General features: G+C 41.4%; 1 protein-coding gene across 2 annotated transcripts in view; it reads left to right on the top strand.

Annotated features, from left to right (window-relative positions):
• Window positions 1-25445, top strand: part of RIT1 (Ras like without CAAX 1) — a 45871-nt gene extending 20426 nt beyond the window's left edge. For both annotated transcript variants that reach the window (XM_085636754.1, XM_085636753.1), the window contains exons 2-6: window positions 5224-5353; window positions 11371-11427; window positions 14751-14824; window positions 19709-19900; window positions 22538-25445. In XM_085636754.1, coding sequence (XP_085492880.1) covers window positions 5254-5353; window positions 11371-11427; window positions 14751-14824; window positions 19709-19900; window positions 22538-22768 — 654 coding nt within the window. In that variant the 5' untranslated portion in view covers window positions 5224-5253 and the 3' untranslated portion in view covers window positions 22769-25445. The remainder of the gene's footprint in view (window positions 1-5223; window positions 5354-11370; window positions 11428-14750; window positions 14825-19708; window positions 19901-22537) is intronic.
• The last annotated feature ends 712 nt before the right edge of the window (window positions 25446-26157 follow it).

The raw sequence follows: 26157 nt of genomic DNA on the forward strand, positions 1-26157 counted from the left end.
TGGGGCACATAATACGCAGATCTGAATTATGGAATTAAAAGGAATCTTCTCTTCTCCATTCCTTGTTTCAGGGAATATACCCTTCAGGATTACTTATGCTACAAAACACGCCCATCAGAATTACAAGGCATGTTCACTTCTCTATTTCTTGTTTCAGGGAATATACTATTCAGGGTTACTTGTGCCACAGAATGCACTCATCTGAATTATAGGATTACATGGAATGTTCCTGTCTCTATTCCTTGTTACAGGGAATATAACCTTCAGGGTCATTTATGCCACAGACTATGCCCATCCGAATTAGAGAATTACAAGGAATTTTCCCTTCGTGTTTCTCTTTTTCAGGGAATATACCCTTCGGGATTACTTGTACAACAAAATGCGCATGTCCGAATGATAGAATTACAAGGCCGGTTCCCTTCTCTATTACTTGTTTGAAGGAGTATACCCTGCAGGATTAGTTATGTAACAGAATGTGCCCATCTGAATTGCAGGATTACAAAGAATATTCCCATTTTAATTACTTATTCCACAGAATATTCCCTTTTATATTACTCGCTCCATAGAATATCTTTTCCCACAGAATATTCCCTTCTGTATTACTTGTTCCAGAGAATATTCCCCTCCGCATTCCTTGTTCCTCAGAATGTTCCCCTCTGGGTTCCTGTGACGCAGGATACGCCTGTTTCAATTACCAAGGATCTCGCTGGGATTTGCGGGGAGTCACGGTTAATAGCCCAATCGAATTTATGTTGGGCAGTAATATGTTCCAAAGCAGATGACATGACTGCGCCCCACATCCCAGGTAATGAAGGCGGGGAACCTTTGACCCCCGTCTTTCAGCGCCTTGGAAGTGGGGCGAAATCATTAACCGCACGCCTGTCGTACCATTACCAGGGCCAGGAGTAGGGGACATCAAAGGGCGGGGGCAACTCGGGCCCACGGAGGCTGTTATTGTAGGAAACTCTACAAAGGTGCGGGGCCTTTACCAGCTGCAGGCTGCAAACCAAAGCAAACAGAGAGGAGGCCGCCATGATGGCTCCAGGGAGGCGGAGGGGACATCAAAGGCGCGTCTGGGGGGCGGGGAGGGGACAAACTCAAGCCAAATGGAGCTTTATTAAACTTTGTGAAAGTTTCTGAAAAAGCCTCTTTCCTGCCCGGAAACAAAGGAGGCGGCGAGTCTTTCCCATTTGTTCCTGATAACGCGGGCACATCTACAAGGACTTATTTCAAGCAGTAGGCACCCAATTCAATGTTACTCATTCAATTGACACTGGAAGGCCGAAAGTCCGAGTCAACCATTCAAACGTGCGAAATGCCATTTGCCCACTTACCAAAACAGGAGGCGCTGGACTCACTGAGCTATGTTACCAGCTCCGTTGATCGTCAGACACGAAGAGTGGTGTCCTCGTAAGCCACGTGCAAACATTAATTTCATTCACAAGGAAAAAACATGAGTTTTGCACTATTTCTTTTCGTTTTCTTTTGGGACCAGCAACAGTGGCTTTGCCGATTGGGGAGGAGTGAGCCCGGGTCCCCGACACTGCAGGCGCGCGCTGCAACGCCAACAACAACTCTCTTTTAGAGCGTCTCAGTTGGACTGTCCCGCATGACTGGTTTCTTATCTTTATGGAGCCATGTGTTTGGCCCCATAAAGATAAAAAAAACTTTCACGCCAACAGTAAGTCCAACTGGGACGGCTCTAAAAGAGAAAAGTGTACGTCACTAGACGCTCTTTTCCAATGGCTGGCCACCGTTTAGCATAAACGGTGACGCCAGCCAATGGAAAAGAGGGGCGGGGCTTAAAGCCCACTAGAGAAATCTCCTAAAGTCATTAAATCTTGCCAGCGAGACGGCGCAGTCTTACGCCAGGCGAGATCTAAAAAGGGCCTGCACTATCGATCACACTGAGCAGACATACCATGGTGGTGTGGTGGTACTATGCCTTGAACTGGGTTTGTGCTTTTCATTCCTACCAAATGAAGTAGCTAGCATAAAGTTATCACTGTCATTGAAACAAACTAACCTCTTACTGGGAGCATACAGTCCACACGACTCACGTTAGAATGATACAAGTCCTGTCTGCTGGTCAAGACAAAAATCGAAGGCTTTGTGCGCAAGATATGGCTTTCTCTTTGAATCGAAGGCAATACGCAAAGACCGGGCTCTACCAGTAACGAGGAGTCAGACGAAGCAGAAAGCATTTGAGATGTCTTTTATTGCAGCTAGGCAATACATTGAGAATAAAAAAAAAAATAAAAAAACTTCTGTACTTCTATAAAGCCATGGATGTTCCAGGTGTAGCAGAACATTCACTGAATGTACCTAGACCCAACTTGTGCTGTAAACGTTTATTATTCAGGATGGTGTTGTCATCAATTGACCCACATCGGCTCAAGCTTGTATTCTATAAAAATATAATCTTTCTCTGTGTAGACCTAATAGGTTCACATCCTACTTCTTTGTCCAAAGCATATGGCTCTGAGGATAAAACATCTAAAACCTTTATTTATTAGAAGTGGTTTACAGACTGTTACATTAGCTCTCTTGTTTCTTACCGGGACTAAACGTAGACCTGACCTTATTTTAACTGCCTGTTAGAAAAGGTTGCCATGATCTCTCTCTCATTTTTAACAATATTCGAAGCTTCTGTCCATATGTCGGCAAATCTCTTGCTTTTAAGTATCTTTATTATTCTAATGGGTAATTTTTATTTAAGTTTGAATGTTTAGTTTAGTTTTTTATACAGACGCTGTACACTACAGTTTTCGTTAAGTCAGAAAAAAATGTCTAATAAATGTTTTGACCTCCTACACAATACCACGCTTTTCAGGGTGATGTTTTTGGGAAATCATTGTATCCAAACACCGGGTATTCGTGCGCTTTTATAAATCCCATTAACATTAACATATGCACAATTCTCATTCTTTCTTTCCTTTTGCTGTTTTCCTTTCATGTCTCCCAGTTATTATTTTCCATATCTTTTGCTCCAGTTGCTTAAAATTGACCTTATGGTGACGTGAAACATAACAGAACCTTCACCATCCATACATAATGAGTACTTAACCTGCCAATGTATTTTTACCCTCTTATGTCATGCTTTGTGATTGAGACACACACATAGATTCATAATTTTAGTGAAATAAAGTCTGGATTCTATTAAAGCAATTTAGTTATTTTCGTGTTTGTCACTGACCGGAGCCAGCAACGAAATATACCTATTGCCTATGTTGCTTAAATTCCCAAAGAGAAAGTGAAACTACAAACACAAAGGTGATCCTTCCGTGTCTTTACCCAGTTGTAGGTTCTGCCTCTCTAAGGTGTCAAGCCCTCTTCCGCCGATTGCACCTTCTGTATTTTCTTTCCCGTGGTATTGCCTAGTGGGCTTTTGTTTTGGATAATGTGGTGATTGGTGAATGTCCTTAAGACGTTTTCCCTGTGTAAGCCAGTGCTGATGGTCTTGCCCATGCATATCCTCTCTGAAGGAGTTCACCTTTCCCCAGCCTTTCAAACATTCTGATGCAACCCATGACCTAATTGCTAGTTTTCTTCCATCTGCTATTTGGCTTTCTGGTATCTGTTAGGTGGGGTAATGTTGCGTCCAAGTTTTGCTAGAGAATCGTAGCTTGAGTGGATGGGAGTATCCCATTTCCTCTTTCATTTCTGCGCCTGCACGCCCTCACTGATCCACTGTTTGTTCACTTAAAACTCTGAGAACTATTTGTCCTTGTATACGAAAGGGGAGTTGCGCTCTGACGCACACTGATTGAAGTTATACTCTTTTGCCTGTGCCCATTGAGGTACTTGGTGTCTGCATTGGCCGAGGCCATTAGAAGCCCTTTAAGTTTCATCACAAGATCAAAGTCCAGGCATCAAAAGAATACCCAGCTACCTTAACCTTTTTATATTGCTGATGATCAGTTTGTACTTCTCGGTGGCTTGCTGTTTGATGGCCTGAGACGGGTGTTGCACACCTCCAAGTCCGACCTTACATTCATAATAGTGGCCCACAAGCCATTCCAGCCAATGTAACTTCATATGGGAAGGAAACCGACCATAGCAGGCTCGATGACACATTGCATGTTAAATAGCATTCCATTGCCAACCGTATAGATTCTGTGATGTTTTGAACTCTGGGATTGTTTTACGCTTTAATGTGTGCTGCGGGTTCTGTTCCAGTAAGTTTTTGAAGAGAAAAGATCTGCTGGAGCATATTGTTTTCGGGGAATGTTCTCCGTGTGAGTGGCTCAGGAAGGTATTGTTGTCTTTTATCTCCGTGTTTGGTTGCAATCAGCCCCTAAAATGATTTCAGTATGCCTTAATTAGCATATTAAAAAAACTTTCAAATACAGAGTGGTGGGGGTCACCATGAACTAGATGCCACTTGGCAAAGTGATCAGTTTTAATTGTGTTTTTTGAATGCTGAAAGTGTTTGACTGCTCTCAAGAAGCATTCCCCACTTCCACCATCTTTTTTGCTCACAATTGCAAAATCTGCCTTTTGAGGCCAAAAACGACTTTAAAAACCTGCTCAATTGGGCCTGTAACATTCAAATTTGTTAAAACCAAAAGAAAGTAAATTGCTAAGTGTTTTATGCCAAACTTGAAGGCTGAAATATATGAAGTGGGTTTCCTGGTTCTCGGAAACATGCTTTAGTCGAAACCGCAACAGAAACTGGTCATTTCCTTTTGCTGCTATTTCTGTATTGACATTTCAAAGTAAGTCTGGGAAAGTGGACATTGTTTTGAAAACATATATGTGACCCTCGGGGGGCCAAAAATCAGTTGAATCTTTTGTAAACTGTTGCATTTATAGTTATTTCTCAACTAATGATACTTTGTAAACTAATGATTAAAAAAAAAGATTGGATAAAAGTTTAACCAATACCTACACTCTTAAAATTTTGAGTGATACATTTTTCAAACCAATTAATCTAATATATTGTGATATTGAAAAAATTAAAAATATGCCCAGGTAAAATAAACCTTAATGATGAAGCGAATATATGGCATTTGTATTTTTAGAGACATGACCTCAGATCCAAAATATACTTGTATTGAGTAAAATGCGAACAATAGTATATTTACCTAATAACATTCTGATCATTTTAACAAGCTCTTTATTATGATCCTTGTGTACCAAGTCACTCGGATATATGTAATTTTCCCACTGTCTTAAATGCAAATATACACACTATTTATATGTATCATTTTTTTTCTCCAGGTTTCACAGTGAAACTGGCGTTTCTTTGAAATGGAACCTACTGTAACCCGTCAACCCAGTGCTGCAGCGGCTCCGCAGTCCCGGGAGTACAAGCTAGTTATGCTTGGAGCTGGTGGTGTGGGGAAAAGTGGTATGTTTGAAATATACCGACTCTGGAACGCCTGAGGCGGTCATCTCAGTGATCCTATTGTAAAGCCTAATATCACATCCCAAACCAATTTTACTGATTTATTTGTTGTATGATTGTAAAATGAATCTTGCAGCGGGACGCTATACACATAACTAGGAAAGGTATTCAGATTTCATAAAGCTGAATGGGTTTTTGGACTACCATTTCGTTCCAGAAGGTAAACCACTGAATTAGCCTCTAGGACAATTTCTTCAATTTAATTTACAGTAGATTTGGGGATCTCAATTGTACACTGCCTGTCTTGCTGTTGAATGCAACTTGAGGTTACCTGACCATCTCTCATAACTCATGGGTTTTGTTCTAATATCTAATGCTTACTTAGAGTGGTAGTCTTAGTTATAGTAAATAAATTGCAACAAAGTACTAAAAATGCAGTAATTTGTTAAAGGGAAGTCCAAAATTGTAGTATGTTGACTCAGGGACATGGTGCCACCTCCTAGCCTTTAGACCTTTACAAACAAAGCCTATTTAGCACAGACTGCATAACGTTTCTATGCAGCCTGTTTTGTGTTCTTGATTTTTTACAGGTTTTTGGGCAGCAGGAAGGAGAAAAGACAAATTGCTGTACAAAATATTATTTTACCAAAAATATTTTGAATGCCTCTTGTACAATCCAAGATTACTGAGCAAACCTGGGATGATTGATATAAATGTATCTTTTTTTTCAAAAGTAAATACATACTCACTTTTTTTGGTAAGTGCAAACTGCTCTTCAAATTAACTTTTTCCTAATACTCAACACTTTGTGGTAATCAATTGAAGATATCCCGTGAGCACGAGCCAAGACTCCTTTTTCACTTGCACCATTATTATATGAAACCATACCTCAGCACTTTGCAAAAGAGGCCTTTATCTCACTGCTATTCTGTCCTAACGAGTTTACCTGCAAACATGACGTAGTGAAAGTCTGATGGTTTCAGGTTGAACACCCGGTGACAATGATTCATCGTCCTCAGTAACATTGTAAAGCAGGCCCGACCTTTCTAGAAAAATATAAAAATGTTTTCAGTCGACACAATATCAGAACTGTGGTTTGGTCAAAGTGGTTGAACTCTGGAATCTCTGAAGTGGGACAATTTTATTCCATACTCTTGAAGTTGTGATATGATTTATTATGTAGTATTAAAGGAATGTCTTTCTGTGGGAGAATTTTCAGAAGCTAAAATTAAAAGATATATTTTGTATTTTTTAAACTACAGTTACAAATGTTGGGTAAATATAAGGAAAACAATTATTTTTCACCTCAAAGCCTCTTTTCAGATTGGGAATCAACAATAGTTGTGTGTCTTGCATTTGTTCACTCCTGAAACCACTGAGCACAACTGAGAGCTTAGTCCTTATGGGGCCGTGGGGCGGGATCAGGGTTTCTCTTCTGCTAGCTTTCCACCGAACCCTGCTAATGTAAGCCTTTCTGGGTCTTGGGGTTTTCTGTCCTTCCAATTCGAGGTCAAGCAGTTTTCCACCACCCCAGATCGATGAAGGTTACTTGCTGTGTTATGTCGCAATTCTTTATAAGGTGCCATTCCCAGCTGTTTGTTCATTTCTCTACTTAAAAGTTTACTTGGAAAAGGACCACGATCATAGAATGTAATCTCTAGAGGTTGTTGTCAAGTCACACCCTGTCACAAGTCACAGACTTTTGAGGAGTAGGCTTCTCCTAATCCTAGGCGAGCCTCCCAACTCTCCTCCTTCACCAAAGGTATCTTAAGGAGCTATTGGAGAGTCATTGCATAAACCAACTACTATACCATCAATTACCAAACCTTTACCTAGGCAAGTTTTGATTCCCTCTTTTCGAACCTGCTTTGGGGAACGCTATTTTATAAGGTTGAGAGTTAATGTTAATTACTTTCTATGCTGATTCTAGATGTCAAAAGTACATTCATACCAAACTATTACAGACATGATTGTGATGATCTGCAGAATGCACATTATATTGATGTCTATGTTTTGTCTAAGCATGCATTAATATATTTTTGTTAATGTTGGCTTGCATTGCAGGCCTCAGCGCTTGTAGGAAGGTGGAATCTGACTGATGGTTGCCCCCAACTTTTTGCCTGGTATTTGAGTGGTTTTTGACTAGTCAGGCTGGGGTCCTGGATAGCAGGATCCCAGCCAATCTGCTTTCTCCCTAAAACTAATGTAAAGTACCCTAGGTACAAACCAATTGGATGCTGAGGGTGCCCTAACAGTCCCTTGTAGATGGTACCCTAGGTACCCAGGGCATAGGTCCCTCAGTAGGCCTACCAGGGCTGCAGCACTTATTGTGCCACCCTGGGACAGCCATACAAACTGACACCACCAGACCACTACTGTAGTCTGGGTAAGGTGGTGCTAGCACCCCTTACAGGGATATAGGTACCCTATATCCCACCACAATACAACACATGTACTCTCATGGGTCACCCCTATGGCAGGCCATGCTAATCCTACAAGGCAGGGTGCTGAGGTATGTGTGAGGGGGGACCCCTACATGAGGAGGGCCTCCCTGCAACCTTCGTAAAATCATTGCTGGGTTGTTTGTAGTGTAGCCATACCATATACTCTTAACCGCATTATAAGTCTATCGCGATAACTTGAGAATGGCTACACAGAACCATATCGTGTTTGGTGTCAAACATGTAGGAATCATACCCCCAATCCAGCCATGGGCATGAGGGTACGATTCCCCCCTGCTAGAGGGGCGATATGGGAAAAGCAGCAGAATTTAGACACCAATTTAAAAGTGCACATGTAGTACAAAATGGCTATTACCCGCCACCCACACGACTCTGGCTGGCTGTTGCTGGGGAAAACCCCAGTCTCACCAGCTGGACAATAGGGCTCCTGTGGCAGGGAGGTGCTAGCATCTCCCCAGACAGGATAATGTGGATTGGAACAGGGTGGGTGCACCAAATGTCCTTTCAGAGTTGCACGTAGGCAGCTGCAGAGCCTTCATTCTGCATACACCGCTTGGAACTGGTTCAGGGGCCTCCTGCCCCTCGCCCAGGCGGGAAACACACAAAGGGGAGAGGGTGTAGCCACCCTTTCCCGCCTCACCACTCATTGGTGGACACTACTCTGGACACTCCCCTAATCTTTGGGATAAAGGTTAATAACTTGGCCCCAGAGCCTCAGATTAATCTTGAACTTTACAGTCTTGACCTTCGACTTGCTGCTGCCCAGCTGACGGAAGAAATCTCCCTTGGGATAAAGGAGTTATCCCCCTGCTTGACAGGCACCTGAAACACTGCAAGTGACCCAGTTGGAACCTCGCTGCTCCCACGGACTTCGACGACTTCCAGCACCCTTGAGGTGGGTTTCCTAAGCATCCCAGAGGCCAGTGAGTGTGCTCCGCAAACCTGAGTACCGTGGACCGCGTGGGTGCCGAGATTCCCAATACCCCAGGACACCGGCCACCTCTTGCGTAGCACACGACCCTGACCAGTGGGGAAGTTGTGCTTTGGCCCATTATTGAGCCAACCACCAAGCAGCATCCGTGCCAAAGATCAGCGCCCTAGCCCCCTCCGGTCGCTCGTAGGCTCACTTTTACGCACTCCATTTTGCTGCCTTCCGCGGTCCCTTGTCTCTCGACTTGTGGGCCCGAGCGGAGGACAATCTCTACATCTAAGAGTTCCCCTGGTTGCTCCAGGCCTGCTCTACAGTCTCTCCAAAGGAGACCTCTCACAGACCTCGTGGGTCTGCACCAGTAGCAGATTTGTTCATCTTGCGTGGGTTGCGGTTGCCAAGGCTTAGTGGATCCAATCCGGACACTAACACCGCAGCGACCCTCATCCGACGTGGGACAGTCGCCCTCCAGAAGCTGGCCTTCCTTGAAGCCTCCTGGAGCCCGTGGCTGCAGATCCAAGCTACACCTCTTTCCACTTGAAGCACCCGACATTGAAGGGCTCTTTGCTTTGAGCTCCCTGGTCACTGTGCCGTGACCCAGACTCTGTCCCCTCTGCTTTCAGGTTCTTCTCTTCAACTTCTAGAACTTGAATCTTCACGGCATCATCAACGCTTTTGGCTAGCAGCACTTTTGAACATTTTCCCATTGAAAATCAGCCCGCGACCCGACATCGAAAACGACCTATGCACCCGGCTTCCCTGGGGCAGGTAACAGTGGTACCTCAGTACTCTCGTTGTAGTGGGCTCCTCAAAAGCTTAAGTCTAAAGTTTTAACTTTGTACTCCTGCTAGAAGTGACTTTAATCTGTGTAAATCAAACCGCAACATTCTCCATAGGCTTTAATAGAGATCCCGATAGCAGCTATTTCCACTGCACGCGCCTCCCGTGGGTCCCCTTCCTCATAACCTGGGGTGGATTCTTAAGGGGCCAGCGATCCTAAATGCCCTAGGCATTGTCTGTAGAATTGTCGTGGTTCTTATACCACTTTTTTGATATATGGTTTGGTCCCCCCCCTGGGGCCCTGTGATTCCTGTGCTATTTATTGTGTTTATAAATGCTTGTTTGAATTGTAACTTTGCCACTAGCCTCATAAAGAGACTGTGGGATTCTGTCTAGAATAAATACATATATTTTATATATATACCTGTGTGGGCTACTCTTTCATTTGGTTATTCAAGTGGTTATTATGGTAAAACAATAAGCTTAACACTCCTTCAAGACTTAGCCTGAAGGCTGCTCTCCACAGCTATCACTAGGATAGCTTTCTTTAAAGGTTGTCTTAAACCTATCATCAATAAGAGTCGACTGGTGCAAGGTGTCCCTATAACTAGGAGACAGCATATGCCAGGCCAACTTCTAACAGCGCTTCTTAACATAGTCTGTGCTATTGCCTTAAATATATATTTATGATTGATTTATGAAGCATAAGTGTGCTAGGACTAGGTTTTAGGCCTCCATCAACACAAGTCTCTTTACTCGTCTTCACAAGCAAACAGAATGTATGTGGTAAATTGTTACATGCACAATATCAGCAGTAGAAAGATTTTTCCCTTCTCTGCAGTGGCTAAACTGTTCTTGCAGGTTGACCTAGTTCGCATTTCGAGCTGGTGGTCTTCATGAAATACAACAGTTTTGGCGGCTTTGTGCTTCCTAGTCAACAAACAGAAATATTGTTTTCAGTCATGTTTGCAAAATAAGTGATATGAATGTGTCAGCCCGCCCCTCTTGCTCAATAGTCCCTTATGGCAAAAAGGATCTACAGATCTTATCAGTTGGAGCAGATCTATTAGATGCTGGGGAGAGGCTGACAAACATTGATTTTATTTGAGATTGTCTACCCTAGAGGTACGCAGCACATTTTGAAAGCACTCCGCAAATATCTTAAAATGTTAAATGATGCCTCAATAGAGTTTGCCTAAATTCAGCTTACAATCTTAGACTAATACCTTAGGAACGTGTGATGAACCCTTTATGGAACATAGTTTTAACTCTCATCATAATCTTTTTAATCACTGAGTTATTCATCATTATCATGATTATTCTTACACATACTATTTATTGAAGAATGACACATAATAAGTTCCAAACCATTATAAAATATCAATATTTGTGTGTCAACACAGATTTTGGGGTTTCACGTCGGAGCTTCGCTATATCAATGCAGATAGAAGAGATTCTCTGACTGATTCGTTTGAGACTGCATGAGAAGAACTTACTGAGAGAGATGAGAAACACCTGCTCGTTTTCCTAGGCTCCACCAATGCCGCAATTTCTTTTGAGGGCCTGAGAAATCTGACCTAAAAAATAATTGTGTGCTTGTTACACCTAGACCTGACCTAGTTTGTACGAGAGAGACAACTCTTGACAAAGGCATTGATTGAACTGTCTTGGAATGTGGCTACATGTCTGTGAAACCATTGGATGTCTTCCTTTTTTATTATACACTTGCAAATGATGCTCTTTTTATTTTAATGTAGTCTCCTTTTCGATATCTGTTCTAAATGTCTTAACTCATATTCTGGAAAAGGAATATTGTTCACAAAGTAATATTAACTTGTTTATCTATGCAGCCATGACCATGCAGTTCATCAGCCACCGGTTTCCTGAGGACCATGACCCCACAATTGGTAAGGTTTTGTAACCGAAGTCTGCATGCGTTTACCATAAAGTGCCTTACTAATACTGTACAGGCTGTCCTATATATGTCCATTCAGAATACCTTGATGCGGGCGGTGGTGTGTGAAAGAACATACTGAATCAAATTATGAAATTTTAGTAATGTCCTCCCATTCTAAAACCACAAAAGTTGTCTGGCATTTGCTAAGAGGTAAAAATAAAATATACACTTTAACATTGGAGGAACCTTATAATCAGGGCTACTGGAATTATGTGGCAGGAGAGAGCCAACTTTTGTGCAGCAAGAAAAGGCAAATTATGCAGCATAGTGCGGCACAGTTTCTGATAGTTTTACTTAATTATTTTGCCATTTTTACCCTTGTTAACAGTGTCTGGGCATAGGTTACACCTCATTAGTTCCAGTTTAACACCTAAACATAGCAATAAGCAACAGAAAGGTGACCAGACAAACTTTGAAAATGGCTTTCCACTGCGTGGAAACATGTTGCTGTGATTTTAGTATTGTTTGAACCGTTTGAGCTAGAAAACATTTTGGGGTAAAATCTGCAGATTATGCAGCAGATGATGGATTATGTGGCAAATGCGGCAGAGCCATAATATTGCAAAAAACACCGCTGTCGCACAATCGCATTAATGCCTGTGACCCTGCATATAATCTGGAAATATGTAACCGTGTATATTGTAACATATGGTGATGTAGTATTGAGAAGATTAAAACTAGTCGTATCTTGCCTGGCTCTCCAGTTAGAAGGAATACTCGGTTCTAGATGTCCAGAAACATCCCTAGTTCAAAACACAATTGTTGCACTCTGAAAAAAGCATATGTATTTGCCATTTAGTTCAAACTATGATTAAAACGGGCTTGAGGTTACAAAAAACGAATTAAAACCTGTTTTTCTTCTGTACCAATTTATCATTTTAGTCAGCCTTTTTAATGAAAATGGTTCTGTAATTCAAGCAAAAGTAAACATTGACTCCTTTTAATAATGGAGAGCAGTTTCATTGATTAGGGCAAAGTCCTGGAACACACAGACTACTGCAACTCACTTTACATCGGAGGACCTGCCTACCCACTATGAAGCGATACCAAAGGGGATAATGGACGGAGCGCTTGAGCAAATCAAACACTCACCCCCAGTCAACTGATCTGGGTTTAATCCATCATCATTCTTTAGCTCACACCAGTTCAGACATGGCCATATGCAAATCATTCTGACCCTGTGCCTCATGGGAACAGTCCAGCCCGAACTGCCAAGCCATGTCTTCCCTGGACCGGAAACCAGCATTCTGGGACCGGTTTCGGGTTCATAACCCTCATCAGCCAGGCGAAACCCCGAAACCGTTCCTAGGATGCTTGTTTCCAGTCCAGGGAGGACCTGGCCTGGCAGTTCGGGCTGGACTGTTCCCATGAGGCACAGGGTCAGAATGATTTGCATATGGCTGGGTCCAAACTCGAATGGCATGGTGAGCAAAAAAACGATGGATTGAGGCCCAGATCTCTGTACTGGGGTGAATGTATGATATTGTTCTGCATTCTGTCCATCAATAGTTCTTTTTGCATTTACCCACTATGAAAGCTATAAAGACAGCAGCTGCACCAGTTTGTCAATATATGCAGGCCAGCCACAGCCCAAGAAAGACAGTGTGTTTGGTTACTCTTTGGGAGTGTACAAGGAAAATCTCTGGAACTGACTTCCAGGATAACTAAGAAAAATTATTGTTCTCCCAAGTATTTGAAAGGTGCTCAAGACGCACCTTTTCAGGTGCCTTTCAGTATGCTCCTCTGGTAGATTCACAGTCTGTCTTGTCAGGACTAACGCACCCGCAGGAAAACCTTTGGATACACTCTGTTGCAGTGTCTATAAAAGGTGTATAAGCCAGTGCAGTATATCTAACAAAAGTGTAGTAATTTTTTTTTGTAAAGTACTTGGACAAAAGGCAATAGTTAAAACAAATACCTTTGCAATATTACATCTTAGAAAACAGTCTCGCAGTCCCAAATGAGTTAATCTTATTGACTGTGCGGTAAAGTGGAGATTCAAGCATTCGTAAACATCTTCGAGAATGGAGATAAATGAATCCCAAAGGGATTACATTTGTTTGATTGTACTCAGTGTGGAAAGTGACGAGTTTATTTCTAATCTGATTCAATACAGTATGCAAAGGTCAAATGGAATTAATAAATTACTATTGTTGTAGGAATGTATATAGTTATAGGTGTATGTTCCATGTTTGAATTATGGTTGTAAGTGAGCTAATGACCATTGCCCTTCAAACCTAATTGTAGATTCATCTGAAAAGCTGTGGTAATGTGCTATATTAACATTTATTTAACTGAGCACTATGTATCTCAAAAGCTTCTAGGGGTACAGCAGGAGTCTAAACGCACGCTCTCTGAATATCTTTTTTAAAAAATCCATTTCTGTATAGCTTTGAGTATGTGTACCTATTTTCGTTGTACTGGAGTACTTTTAGAAGTGTCATTAAAAATGTTGCTACTAAACAACAAGGCAAAGGAAGTTGCTAGTTGGAAGATTCCTCGATGGCCAGTGATGTATAAATGTGACCTTCAGACAGTTCATGCTATGCAGAAAATCCTAAATTCTTAGGTCAGCTTTATTGGCAGCCATCATGAACTATTGGTTTAGTAGGTAGTATGGGCACTGATTGAGTGTGCATCGCCTGGAATTGACTGATCCGGCATACTGGGTTTCATGCATAAACAACTTGGAGTAATTGAGTCTGGCTAACGTTCTTAGCAAAGCAAACACATTATTGGCCCAAGGTTTTTCATTTAAAGGGGATTTATTTTTTGCCACTCATCCATCAAGCTGCATCGTTCAGGGTCTGCTGGACTCGAATACTTCTACAAATGTTTTAAGAGCTTTTCTCAGGATTTAATTGTTATTGAAACTATAATATGCTTTCAGGCCTGTTTATCACATTACTCTAAAATGAATGGTAGAAAATAGCATTGTAATGTTCTTTATCTGGCTCCAGCATCCTGTCTAATGGTTTAATTATTCTCCAAAAGAGGGCATTCTCTAGGCGGGTAATAGGGCCTGCAGGGTATGTCCTATCGTGGAATTGGCTGTGGACGGAATTTTCTAATCAAGAGTTAAAAATTGACCATTCTTTATAAAACTAACCACTTGAGACTTCCCATAAAGTGTTGGCAGAATCTCTGGAGATATCAATCAGAATTGGATTTATTGTAAACTGTGATTCTCTTAATATTCTTCAGGATATGAAACTGCCAAAATTTCTTTTTTTACTGGAGGATTAAAACATGATTTGTCCTGTTCCCATTTAGAGGATGCTTATAAGATCCGGATACGAATTGACGATGAACCTGCTAATCTGGACATTTTGGATACTGCTGGACAGGTAAATATTTATTTTAGCATGATTGAAGTGGGAATTGAGATGTTGTCAGTGTTCAGTAACACATACTTAATTTAAACTCCTTTTAGCGCAGTAGAAGTGCATGTTCTGTTTAACAAAAACTAATGCAGTACACAATGTTTTGTCTTCCGACCTTCTGGCTGTTGCAAATTGTAGGTAATATAACTTGTGTAGATAACACATTACTGTAGCACATTCTTTCTTCTTGTTTTTATGGTTTTGTGAATTAAAATAAATATGATTCAGTGCCTGTATTCAGATATAACCTACCAAATGACAACTTTTAAAAACTGTAAACTAAACAAATGTGGCAAAGAACGTGCTGTGCTAGTGATCATTAGAGAAGAATTACTTTGCAGTTGAAGAAAATGTCAGTAAAGATTCTTGCCAGGATTTTGAAAGGGAGGTACATTTTCAGTACACTTAGTCTGCAGCTCTTGTTTAATTTGTTGTAACAAACTCCAGCTTTTGAACTTTCAGCAATGATCAACTCGGGGAAACAGTCTTCTTTTGAAACCACAGGGGATAAAGTAGACGTGACACTCACATTTTCGTTTTGGAGATAAAAATGTGGCAAAAGTGATTTTGAAGACAGCAGGAACAATAAGGCCCGATTGGTGCTTTCAGATTATACGTTTCTTGAATTCAGAAAATCAAACTATCTATTGGCCTCAATTAATTTCTCATTTCTTGTGGAGGGATGTTCCACGTCACACGGCATCTGACCCAGGACCAGTCCACCTCATGAGAAGTGGACTGGTCTCTTTGACTCCTTATATTCAGACATACTGCATAAGAAATGTCCCCTGCAGCGCAATGATGCTTTCAGATGAATGTCTGCTGTACAAGTAACTGAATGATAAACGCCACTCCCCAATAAAGCACTCTATCGGTTTTGCTGCCTGATGTGAACAATATTCAAGTGTTTTATATGCGCTCTAGCCAGATTGACCTACCTCATGGTGTTCCATATGTGGTTTTACTCTTGACACAAGCGTGCCGTTAACTAAAAGACTCTGCCACGTGTGGCCAGTGCTAAATAGACCACAAGTCTCATTGAGTAATTATTTATGCTCCGTGACACATGCTTCTGGTCTTGCCTAAAAATACTCTCATGTGGGGTAGTACCTTTTACTCCCAAACAAAGCATTTTGCTTTCAACTTTCAAAAGGGGGTAATAAATGAGCCTTTCCTAAAAAAAGGAATTCATTTTTCCTTCAATTTGCAAACCTGAAATGTGTTTTTACGCGAGATAAGATTTATTATTTTATGCCCCGTTTGTCACAACCAATGCTTTCTGGTCAGTGAGGTGATAACCTGGACAGTCATTGCAGAGCTGGTTTTTGCTCTCGTCCAGCGTGCCCTGTGGGACTGACTTTTGGGTCACTTCTCAAACTGAAACAGGCCAGATGAGTTTAGGAATCAAGAATGAGATGAGGGCGCCTGCTCCTTCTGCCAGTGCCCATTTGGAGAACCCCAAAGTTACCAGGACCAGACCTGGTTATAAGACCTTTGCCAGGCTGCAGGGATCTCTAAAGGTAAGAGTGCCCAACTCAGAAAATGTTGTATAGATTCTGGACATCTAGTGGCTCATGCTTCACTGAGGAACCCCTGTGTACACTTGGATAACAGTGTCCCTGGAGAGACCTAAATATATGCATGATAGTCAGGAGGGAAACGAGCATACAGCAAGGCGTACAAAAATGACTGTCCTGCAGCTTTCTACTCTCTTTATTCACAGGGGGTCATGGGCAGCCTTCGTGACGCTTTATAATATGCAGGAGGTCCCTGAAATCTAGAAGAGGTTGGAATATAAAGCTGCCATCACTAAAAGGTCACCACAACAGTTGGAGCTAAATAAGAGGCGACCACTAGGCAAAATGCACGATTTCAAGGAACTAATGCCGTTTTTACAACTAAAGCCATGTAGTCGCCAAAGGGTCGATATTGTTTTTTTGTTCTCGCCTGACCCAGCGCATGCGCTGGTCTGGCGAGACTTATTGAGAGGGCTCCAAAAAGTGCTACCAGGCCAGCCTAGAGCTACAGTGCATGTGCGCGCGCCGCGCTTGACCGCGATTACTCTCACATTCGCAGCCGCTTGGCATAGCCAATAGGTCTCGCTTTTGGGACCTTAGAAGTATTTAGTTATGCAACTGTTGCATGGCTAAACACTTATAAAGGTCCCAAAGGCGAGACCTATTGGCTATGCCAATGCTTGTCAGTAGTTGTGGTGTGTTTTGCTATACGCCAGGAGAACAAGCTATCTTTCAAGATGGTGAAGTCTTAACATCCCTTTGGGCACTAGCATTCTTGCCACACAACTACGGGTTTGAGTAGTTGTGAGCTGTGTTCTTCTCTTGCCACTCATTCTTAAATATGCCAATTTGGAAGGCAATTTTCATGCTCAGAAAAGCTGTCATTCTTTTGTTTTCAAGGCTGTATGAACAACTGCCATGAAGGGATACTTGTCGGTTTCCAAAGCAGGTGGTGTGTTTTTTTAAGCAAACACTTGCTTTCTCCTGTTCATGAATTGTCCAGAAAAGAACAGCAGATCGGTGTCGTCACCTGTGTCCTGCTGTGCATAGCCTCTGTGCAGCAAGCTCCGATGGATCCAGTTGGGCACAAACCGTGTCCTAAGGCTGTGCCATGCTCCCAAAAGTTTGATCTGCTTTCCCAAAGGCAGTTTGCTACAGGTTCAAAGGGAACTTGGGCTGTTCAGGTGGTGGCTGTAGTGGCCAAAGGCTATGTGCAGTGGACTCAGAAGTCACGAGGACTGGGTACAGGGAAATGCCATGTGGCCAGTGCCTGAAATGCACAGCCTGAGTCTGTCTACAGTGTTTTCTTGCTTTGGCAACAGACCAAAATATATTCTTCCATTTTAAAAAAAAAAACAAAAAACAATCGTAACAGCTTTAAAGAAGGTTTCTAGTTATTTCCTCAAAAGTAAGGTTTACTTAAAAACTGTTTTTTTTCCCTTTAAAATCTTCATTAGAATGGATATTATTGATAGTTTCAATGCAAAACCTAAACAAGCATTAGCAAAGCCAATAGTTCTCGCCTTTGAAAGGAAGTATCCGACCTTTTGGATTTGCCAGTGGCTGTTGCCAATTCTGCACAGTATCAGCCAAAAAAGGCCATTTGTTCTGGCTATATTGAGATGATGCTTGTAGGCACAAGCATGCAGAAATATGCAGACTGTTTGTGCCATGTCAGTGTGTGACCAAATTAGAGGAAAATGGCACAATAAGAGACAGATTGCACTGAGCCCGTTACAAATATAAATGAGTATTTGTGCACGCTTTTGTTTTGATACTGTAGCACTTTAAAGGTACACTGTCCGTGATCGATACAAACTTGCTAGCATGACACTGCTTCAGTTCCCTGTCTTGTAGGACTGTACTGCCTTTTGGCTCTGACATACTTGTGCTTCACCCTAAATACGACAGACTGGAGTGTGTACATAATTTCAGCACATTGCTGGTAAACTCTATTTGGAAGTTTAGGTTGCAATACCCTTAGAAGATATTGTGGGCCTTCTAAAGGGACCACATTGGCTTGTCTCTACACTACAAAATACGTGGTATGGACAATCAATAGACTTTTTGAAAGGAGCTTCAGCGACCAGCCCCAAGTAACTGCGGGTAGTATGTGGGTTGACGAAATAGAGAATCCAAACTATTGCCTAAACCAGATGCCTGTCTTGGACAGAACACAGAAAACATGACCTAAGTATTACTGTTATTTGCACCTCTACTCACTCTGCATTCTGGACAGCTCTGTCATGATGAACAATGCAAACTGTTTAAGCATGCTTGCAGGCTTTAACTATCTTCACCCCTGGCAGGAATTACTTACACAACAGGAAAAGTGTAAGACGGCACTGAAACAAAGGCCCAAGCCAAGGGAATCTTCTAACAAGGCACAAATTAATTTGAAAGAGGAGATGTTCTGTTGAGACTGTATATATGCATTGCAGGTTAGGACACATTTTGCATTTCACATTGTGCTTAAAAGTGAAAAGCAAATGTGGAGTCACGACGGGCGGAGTTGTGAAGCACTAGAGTCTTGAATGTAAGTCTTTCTATTCTGATAGCGGTTGTCCGGAGTAAAATTAGTGTTCATGTCCGTGGCAGGCGGCTGGGGATCTCTCAGGAAGTGGGTGTGGCTGTTTCTTAAGGGTTATGGGGAAGATTGGTGCAGCAATGGGAGGGAGCAACATAGAGCGTGGGGGTGTGAGGGAGGAGAAGTAGCCCACAGGGAGAGAGCAAGAAATCACATGAACTTCCATGGGGTGCTGAAATAAACACAAAAAAGTAGTTCCCTAAATGTGAGCAGTGGAAGGATACAAGACATTAATTCAAAAGAATGGCAGAAAAGCTATGCTCACTGGTAAGAAGCAGCACAAGAAGAAAATGGAAAGAGTTTAAATAGGAAGCAAGCAAATGAAAGTGACAAGAACGCCAACCAGTGGTAAGCAATTGGCGGGGTGTATGCCCACTTTAAGATTTTGGTATGGGCCACAAGTGGTTTTTTTTTTCCTTGCTAAAGACTTCTAAAAGCTATCTAGTAGGCGAGACTTATACAATTTGCTAGTTAAGTGGAACCTTCCCCCATCCAGCACTCAGCCAATGTCCTGCTCTTGACCCATTTCTCACTGATCTTAACGATAGGTTATTTAAAAAAATTTTTTTTATTGCTAGTGTGGTTTTTTGTGTTTTTGTGGATTCTTATAAATATATGAATTTCAGAACCAGGTTCTGAGTAGATCATTGGAGAATGCCGGCTGATTCCAATGATTCACTCTCATTATAACAGTGCACATTTGTTTTCTCGTGCCATTTAAACTATCTTATTGTTTCAATGCAGGCGGAGTTCACAGCAATGAGGGACCAATACATGAGGGCCGGAGAAGGGTTCATTATTTGCTATTCTATAACCGACCGTCGCAGTTTCCATGAGGTTCGGGAATTCAAACAGCTCATATACCGTGTGCGACGGACGGACGATACTCCTGTGGTTCTTGTTGGGAACAAATCTGACCTTTCACAACTTCGACAGGTAACTTTTAATGCCACTAAAGGGGTTGCATGTATTATATTACAATGTTAGATTTATTTACTGTAGCGTTTGTGGTATAATTACAAAATAAGTTAAACGGATCTGCATGCTTTTCACTTGGATCATATAGTCAGCAGATGTAAAAAGAAAAATAAATCTGTCTACTGGTGAAAATTCTTTGTTCCTGTGACATATGGTTAGAACCATAAAAAGCCTAATCTGTTATCACCACCTTGCGCTGCCACCTAAAAATGGAAACGCCTAGAGCATTGTGAACCTTTGCTGTTTACTAAGTTATATCGGCTTCCAGCCTGAGTAAAACGTGGGACGTAATAAAATTAATTAAATAAAATAGGTGTTCTTGCATAACAGAAATGTGAACTTCTATCTAGCTAAAGTATATATCAACCCACGGTCCTCCAACAAGAAAATGTAACTATCATTGGGTAATGGTGTCTCAATCCATGGACCCTTGAAAATGGACTGACCACCTAACATTGTACATAACATTTCCATTTCTGTTTTGGATTAGCAGGATAGCTGGTCTAATAATTGGGCCAGTTCTTTCAACTTGCATATTGAGACCTTTCAAAGATTTGCCTCAGTAAAGTCATTCACATCATAAAAGCATAGACATTTGTCATAATTTCTGCTTAGTTGTCCCTTTCTCCATGATCTGCCAGCATATAGCATCTCAAATCAAGAGAAAGAGCTGTCCACACAGTCTAATGTTAATAACATTAAACAAACCAACATTTCAACTTCAGCAAGTCTAGTGATTGAACCCTTGAATCAACCCTCAAATCCATTAGGGTAGTTGGGGGGGATATACTATCGCCAATGCCTCATTTTCCAACAGCTGCAAATCTCTAAACATGGGATGTGTTGGTAGAATAAAAGAAAACGTTTGTGAGCGTCTTGGTGTAGGCCTCGTCCCAGAAATCTCATTTGTTCAACCCTGAACGGATAGTGTTGGTAGGGGGGAGGGGGGGGGGGGGTAAATGGACTGGCACCCGTATGCTAGGAACCATTACTGCATCAACATAGAGGATGAGGATACATTGACGAAGCTCACATCAGAACAGTTGCATTAAAGTCTTAGTCCCATTGTGTTTAGTTTAACACCCCAGTTAAATTCCTGTCCTTCAGGGTATCGGACTGTTTTGCAGGGCCCATTTCAATAAAAAAGCAAAAAGAAACCACAGTGGTGTATAGGTGGTGTTGTGAGAAGCTTGCAGGAGCACAAACTTCATTCTCTAATCCAGCAATGGCAAAACCCACAGATCTGGCTTCAATTGGGTCGATGTCAAACGAGCTAGAAAGAAATACATCTGTCTATCTAAAGTGTAATCATCTTTGATAAGGTTCTGCATTTCTCATTAGTATTTACAACAATCAGCTAATGCTGCCTGTTTTGATGCTAAAAAATAGAACAAAATGGACTTTTGCAGAATTTAGAATCATCCAGCTTCTGGGTTGTATTGCAATCTCTTGAGAACAGGAAAGCAGGACAAGTGGCAAGAGTAAGGCGTATACTTTTTGGCCAACAGAGCCGTACATTTTAAAATTCGAAGTGATCTCTTTTCCTGACACTTTATGATGTAAATTAGGAACGTGAGTTGGAAGAGGGACATAGTCATAATTGATGTGTCTACTGAGTCTGATTTGAAATTTTTTTTTTAGTTTTATGTAAATTGTGAACCGATTATTTGTGTATCAAACCAATATACTAAGCCACTCTACTTTTATCCAGTGTAATTTTCTCTTGTTCTAAGCCTCCTTTGGTATTTGGATGTGAGGCATTTGCTGTGTGAGTAGAGTATGCTTACTGGGAAATGGAGTGTATGCTGTAGAAAGTTCTGATTGTGTGAGCACTCGCTGTGAGTCGTGTAGGGAGTCCCTTAGGAAAAAGTCTAAACTTACATTAACACGTAGCTTCTGGCAGGGTTCAATATACATATGGAACTTAAGTAAACTTGTACCTGAATTTGAATATACTTAAACAGACATGTTGAACTAAACCATTTTACGCATGGACAGAGAATACTACAATGTGGCTAGGAGGATGGGAAACGTGTGCCTGGTCGAATACTCACACACCCACAACTCTGTACAGCATACATTGCATTTCCCAGTCATTTTACTCGTGAATACTTAGTTCACACCACAAATGCTCCCCCCACATGCTCACCGTACCCTGTTTTGTGTTGGAAATAGTCCTTCCACTGGACCATTTCTCCAGCAAGAGTGTACATAGGAGAAAGCTTGTTGCTGTGTAATATGGTAGTCCATAAAGCGTAATGCCACCATTACTTGCAGAAATTAGGCTTCTCATCCCTAGCTCTCTCTCACTTAAAAATAGGGGAAAATATCTTGGAGATCTGTAAGAATGCGAGCAATTGTTAAAAAAATTATAATAATAATAAGACTTCTTTATATATGATGCTACTGTCTGTATGCCTCCCAACAAAACACCAAGCTAAATTACAATTCAAAAACCCCAGCACTTATTCTCTTAGTGGCAATGCTCTCCTGGAATTTCTTTGTTTTATTTCTGTTAATCTTTGTATCTAGTTTGAGAGACAAAATGGATGTTTGATGGAGCATAGCTAAGTGTATGGTTTTGTTGTGTTACAGGTCTCCAAAGAAGCTGGCTCCTCCCTAGCCAGGGAGTTCAGTTGCCCCTTCTTTGAAACTTCAGCTGCCTACCGCTCGTACATTGATGACGTGTTCCACGCCTTGGTGCGGGAGATCCGCAGAAAGGAGAAGGAGGCGGCGCTGGCCATGGAACGGAAATCCAAACCTCGCAGCACTCTTTGGAGAAAATTTAAATCACCCTTCCGAAGGAAGAAGGATTCTGTTACTTGAAGCTGGAATCTGCTGGTACCTTGTGAACTGCAGCACGTAACCAAAGCAGTCCAGTCACCTGAGCGCCTTAGCACTAAAATTAATCCTGACGATATATTATTTTGCAACATGAAAATTAGTTTATAGGACTGGACTTCGGAGGAAGGTTTTTATTCTTCTTCTATAGATGCCTCCGACTGTTGAATATCCTCACTTTTTATGGCCGATCGTGCCTTTAGAACACTGGTTCTCTCTTACTAGACTGTGCCTTTCTCTGAGAGATGCCTCCAGTGTTATGAGATGAAGCTTTGAGTGCAGCCATCAGCATTCAAGCTAGCAAACCAGTGCTTGCAGGTGACAGCTGGTATAGACGGGACTAGTGATTTGGCTGGCTTAGTTTTGAAACTCCTGCCGGTGACTCCACATCTCTGAATTTCCAGAAGACTACACTGAAGCCACAGAGTTTAACTATCCCATTCTGGTGGTAGTTAAAGTTCTTTCTGCATATGATGGGAAACAAATGAGTATTCTCATAAATAGAGAGTGAAATATTATGTTCATCACTACATAAAGTGTGTATTCGATGCAAGAAGCCCTTGTGTGCTCTCACAAGCCGTTTTATTGTGAATCAGGAAAACAAGCTTTCTCATTAACAGGTAGGCTGTGTAGCACTGACAACAGAGTGCTAGCAGCACCTATCTTCATTGCTGGACAGATTGAGTTTTGTGCTCTTCGACAGTCTTTCATTTCTAACTCGATGGATGGTAGGGGTGTTGTAGTGTAACAGCCCTTCACCTCTAAGCCTGGGTTACTCTTATTTGGTGCCGGTTTATAAGACGTTTAACATCCATGGCTGGGTGAGGAACACATTTTGGGGCTTAGTAAAATAATCTCTAAACTTCAACTGATTTGCTCGGGGCTGAATCATGCTTGTTTAAATATGAATAGTAGAATGGCATGACCCCTGCTTCAGATTCAGATCCTTGATGTAATTTTTTATAGCACTAGAAAGTAGAGATGTTCATGAAAAGAATCATGCCTTTAAAATCCAGGTGCATTTTACTTGCCTAAAGATATTACAACTTTCAAACCCAGGACGAAAAATGCTTTTAACGCCCAAATCTTAAAATGATTGTAACACAAGTCTCCAGATTGTTTAAATCTACATGATATTGGGGGTAATTATGAACTGACGGTTGTCGCACCCTACAACTGAAAATAATTCCACTGACTGTTACAAAAGACAGTTGCGGGTTTGACAGTGGCCGTTTGGTGCAAAATGGATATAATCCAAGCCATAAGGTATGAAGTAGCTACAAGCTCCTTTTTTGTAGTAAATTTACTATTCTAGTGCTGTGCATTGGGATTCAAATGTTTAATTCCATAGATACTCCCCTCTCCCACCTACAGACACTAGAACCTGGCACTTCAGGTTAGCACTGTTAAACCACTTTACCAGTTTTTGTTTTTATAATCAAACACCTGTTCTTGTTCAGTCATATTGAGCTGCACAAGAGTAAATGTAAGTAAGTAAAAAAAAAAAACGAATGTGCGGATCTTAGCAACAAAAAAATGAATGTTTGCATCTTAGTAACTTGATCTCATTAAGTAAATTGTATAGACACACCCAAGATAAGATACTAAATGGATTATATGTCAAAATGAAATCAGAAGTTCACTTGTCTTTTGAAGATGGACTACCTTCTGGTGATTTTTAAAAGAACACTCTTTGATTACAAGCGTTTGATTAGGAAATACAATAGGGGTCATTCAAAAGCATTGTCGTATCCTGCCATTTTTGGAGTCTGCTTGCCATACTGGCTGAAACCAGAAAAGTAGCCATTTGTAGGTCTCCAAAACAGTTTACGATAGAACTACATTCCATTTGCAGGGTTTCTGCATGGTGACAACTCATTTCTTGCATCTCCAAGACACATTGAATATGGATTGTATGTTGTCATGGTGTCTTTCTTGACCATGGCTCTCTTTTAGTGCCTGCTAGGTCAAGTGAAGCCTTACGTCATGAGCCCGTCTGCTTCGATTTTTAAAATAAAGGGCGCTATGGGAAAAAAGAGTAAGGGGCTCTCAGACACCAAAAGCACTACAGTGACATGCAAGTGGATGAAGTGCACAATACAAAAGCTAGTAACCTAGCATTCTTATAGCCTACTTAGCTGTCTTGTTGTTTTATAGTTTCAAAGACACTGTTTGACAAGCACATCTGAGTCTCCATTGAAGGATGGCAGTAATCGGAGACTTGAAAAATATTTTTCAACTGTTCTTGTATTCGTAATTGCTTCACTGCAAGTACTGTAACGTATCTTGTCACTGTAGCTTTCGTATAGGAATATCGTGAGTTATCCCGACAGCCTGACTCAGACACCAGGACTGTAGCAGTCAATCATGTGCCTCAATTTCCCTTTAGGCCGGTAGTCCTAAGTATTTGCTGTTTTTTTTTTTAATGGAAAGATGACCAATATTTTTCTATCACTTCTAGTGCTGTGGGCGTTAATGCATAGCACATAATGTAAACTATTCAACAGTATTTTGTACAAGTCTATATTTTGTGAATGACTTTATTGGAATTATCTATGAGCAGGAGAGGAATGGACAGCTGAAGGACTTTTCCAACCTTCTTGCAGATTCCATTGTAAATTATACTTGTTGGATGTGAAAATAAATGGTTGTAAGTTGAGTATTTTAATTATATTTTATTGTGTTATCAGAATGTCTAAACTGAAAACTGTTACAAGAGAACATAGCAGATGGGATAGGACATTTTGAGTGGGAGGGGTGCGGTAGGGGTATGGCAGAATGTGCAGTTGTTGATAGACCTGGACAGTGTTTGTGGCATCAACAGGCATGCTATGTTTATAGCACACATTGTGTGCCCTGTTCTGTCGAGGCAAGAAGCATCATATTGGAACTGATGAGGCAGGGTATCGTCAAGTCCTCCTCAGTGGTGTTTTGGTCTAAAGGCATGAGTTTTCAGGGCGGCTTTGAACGGTGGGAAAGATGCTATGGCTCCTTGTTCCTCAGGAAAGGAGTTCCAATGAAGGACTTCCTAAATGCTGAAAGAGTGGTACCTCGATGTGGTAGAGCAAGGTTTTTGTAGTGGTGAGTTGTAATTGGCAGAGAACGGATGGTGATTTACCCACCATGAATCCTTTGTCCTACATATATGAGCCTATTCATTTAAAGACACATTTTATTTACTTTCCAATATGTGCAGCAACAACATTTTAAAGTTATTGTGATTTATCGAAAGGTTTTGTAAGCCTCATAGATAAGAATGTAAACCATGCAATAAACCTGATCTAGTAGAATTGGAATGGGAATATCTTCAAAGAAACTGCTGGTATGAGGATCTCAAAATGCATACACCACTGTACATGGGGGGAGTTGGAAGG

Source organism: Triturus cristatus, chromosome 12, assembly GCF_964204655.1.
Source record: "Triturus cristatus chromosome 12, aTriCri1.1, whole genome shotgun sequence".
In the NCBI taxonomy this organism is placed as follows: Eukaryota; Metazoa; Chordata; class Amphibia; order Caudata; family Salamandridae; genus Triturus; species Triturus cristatus.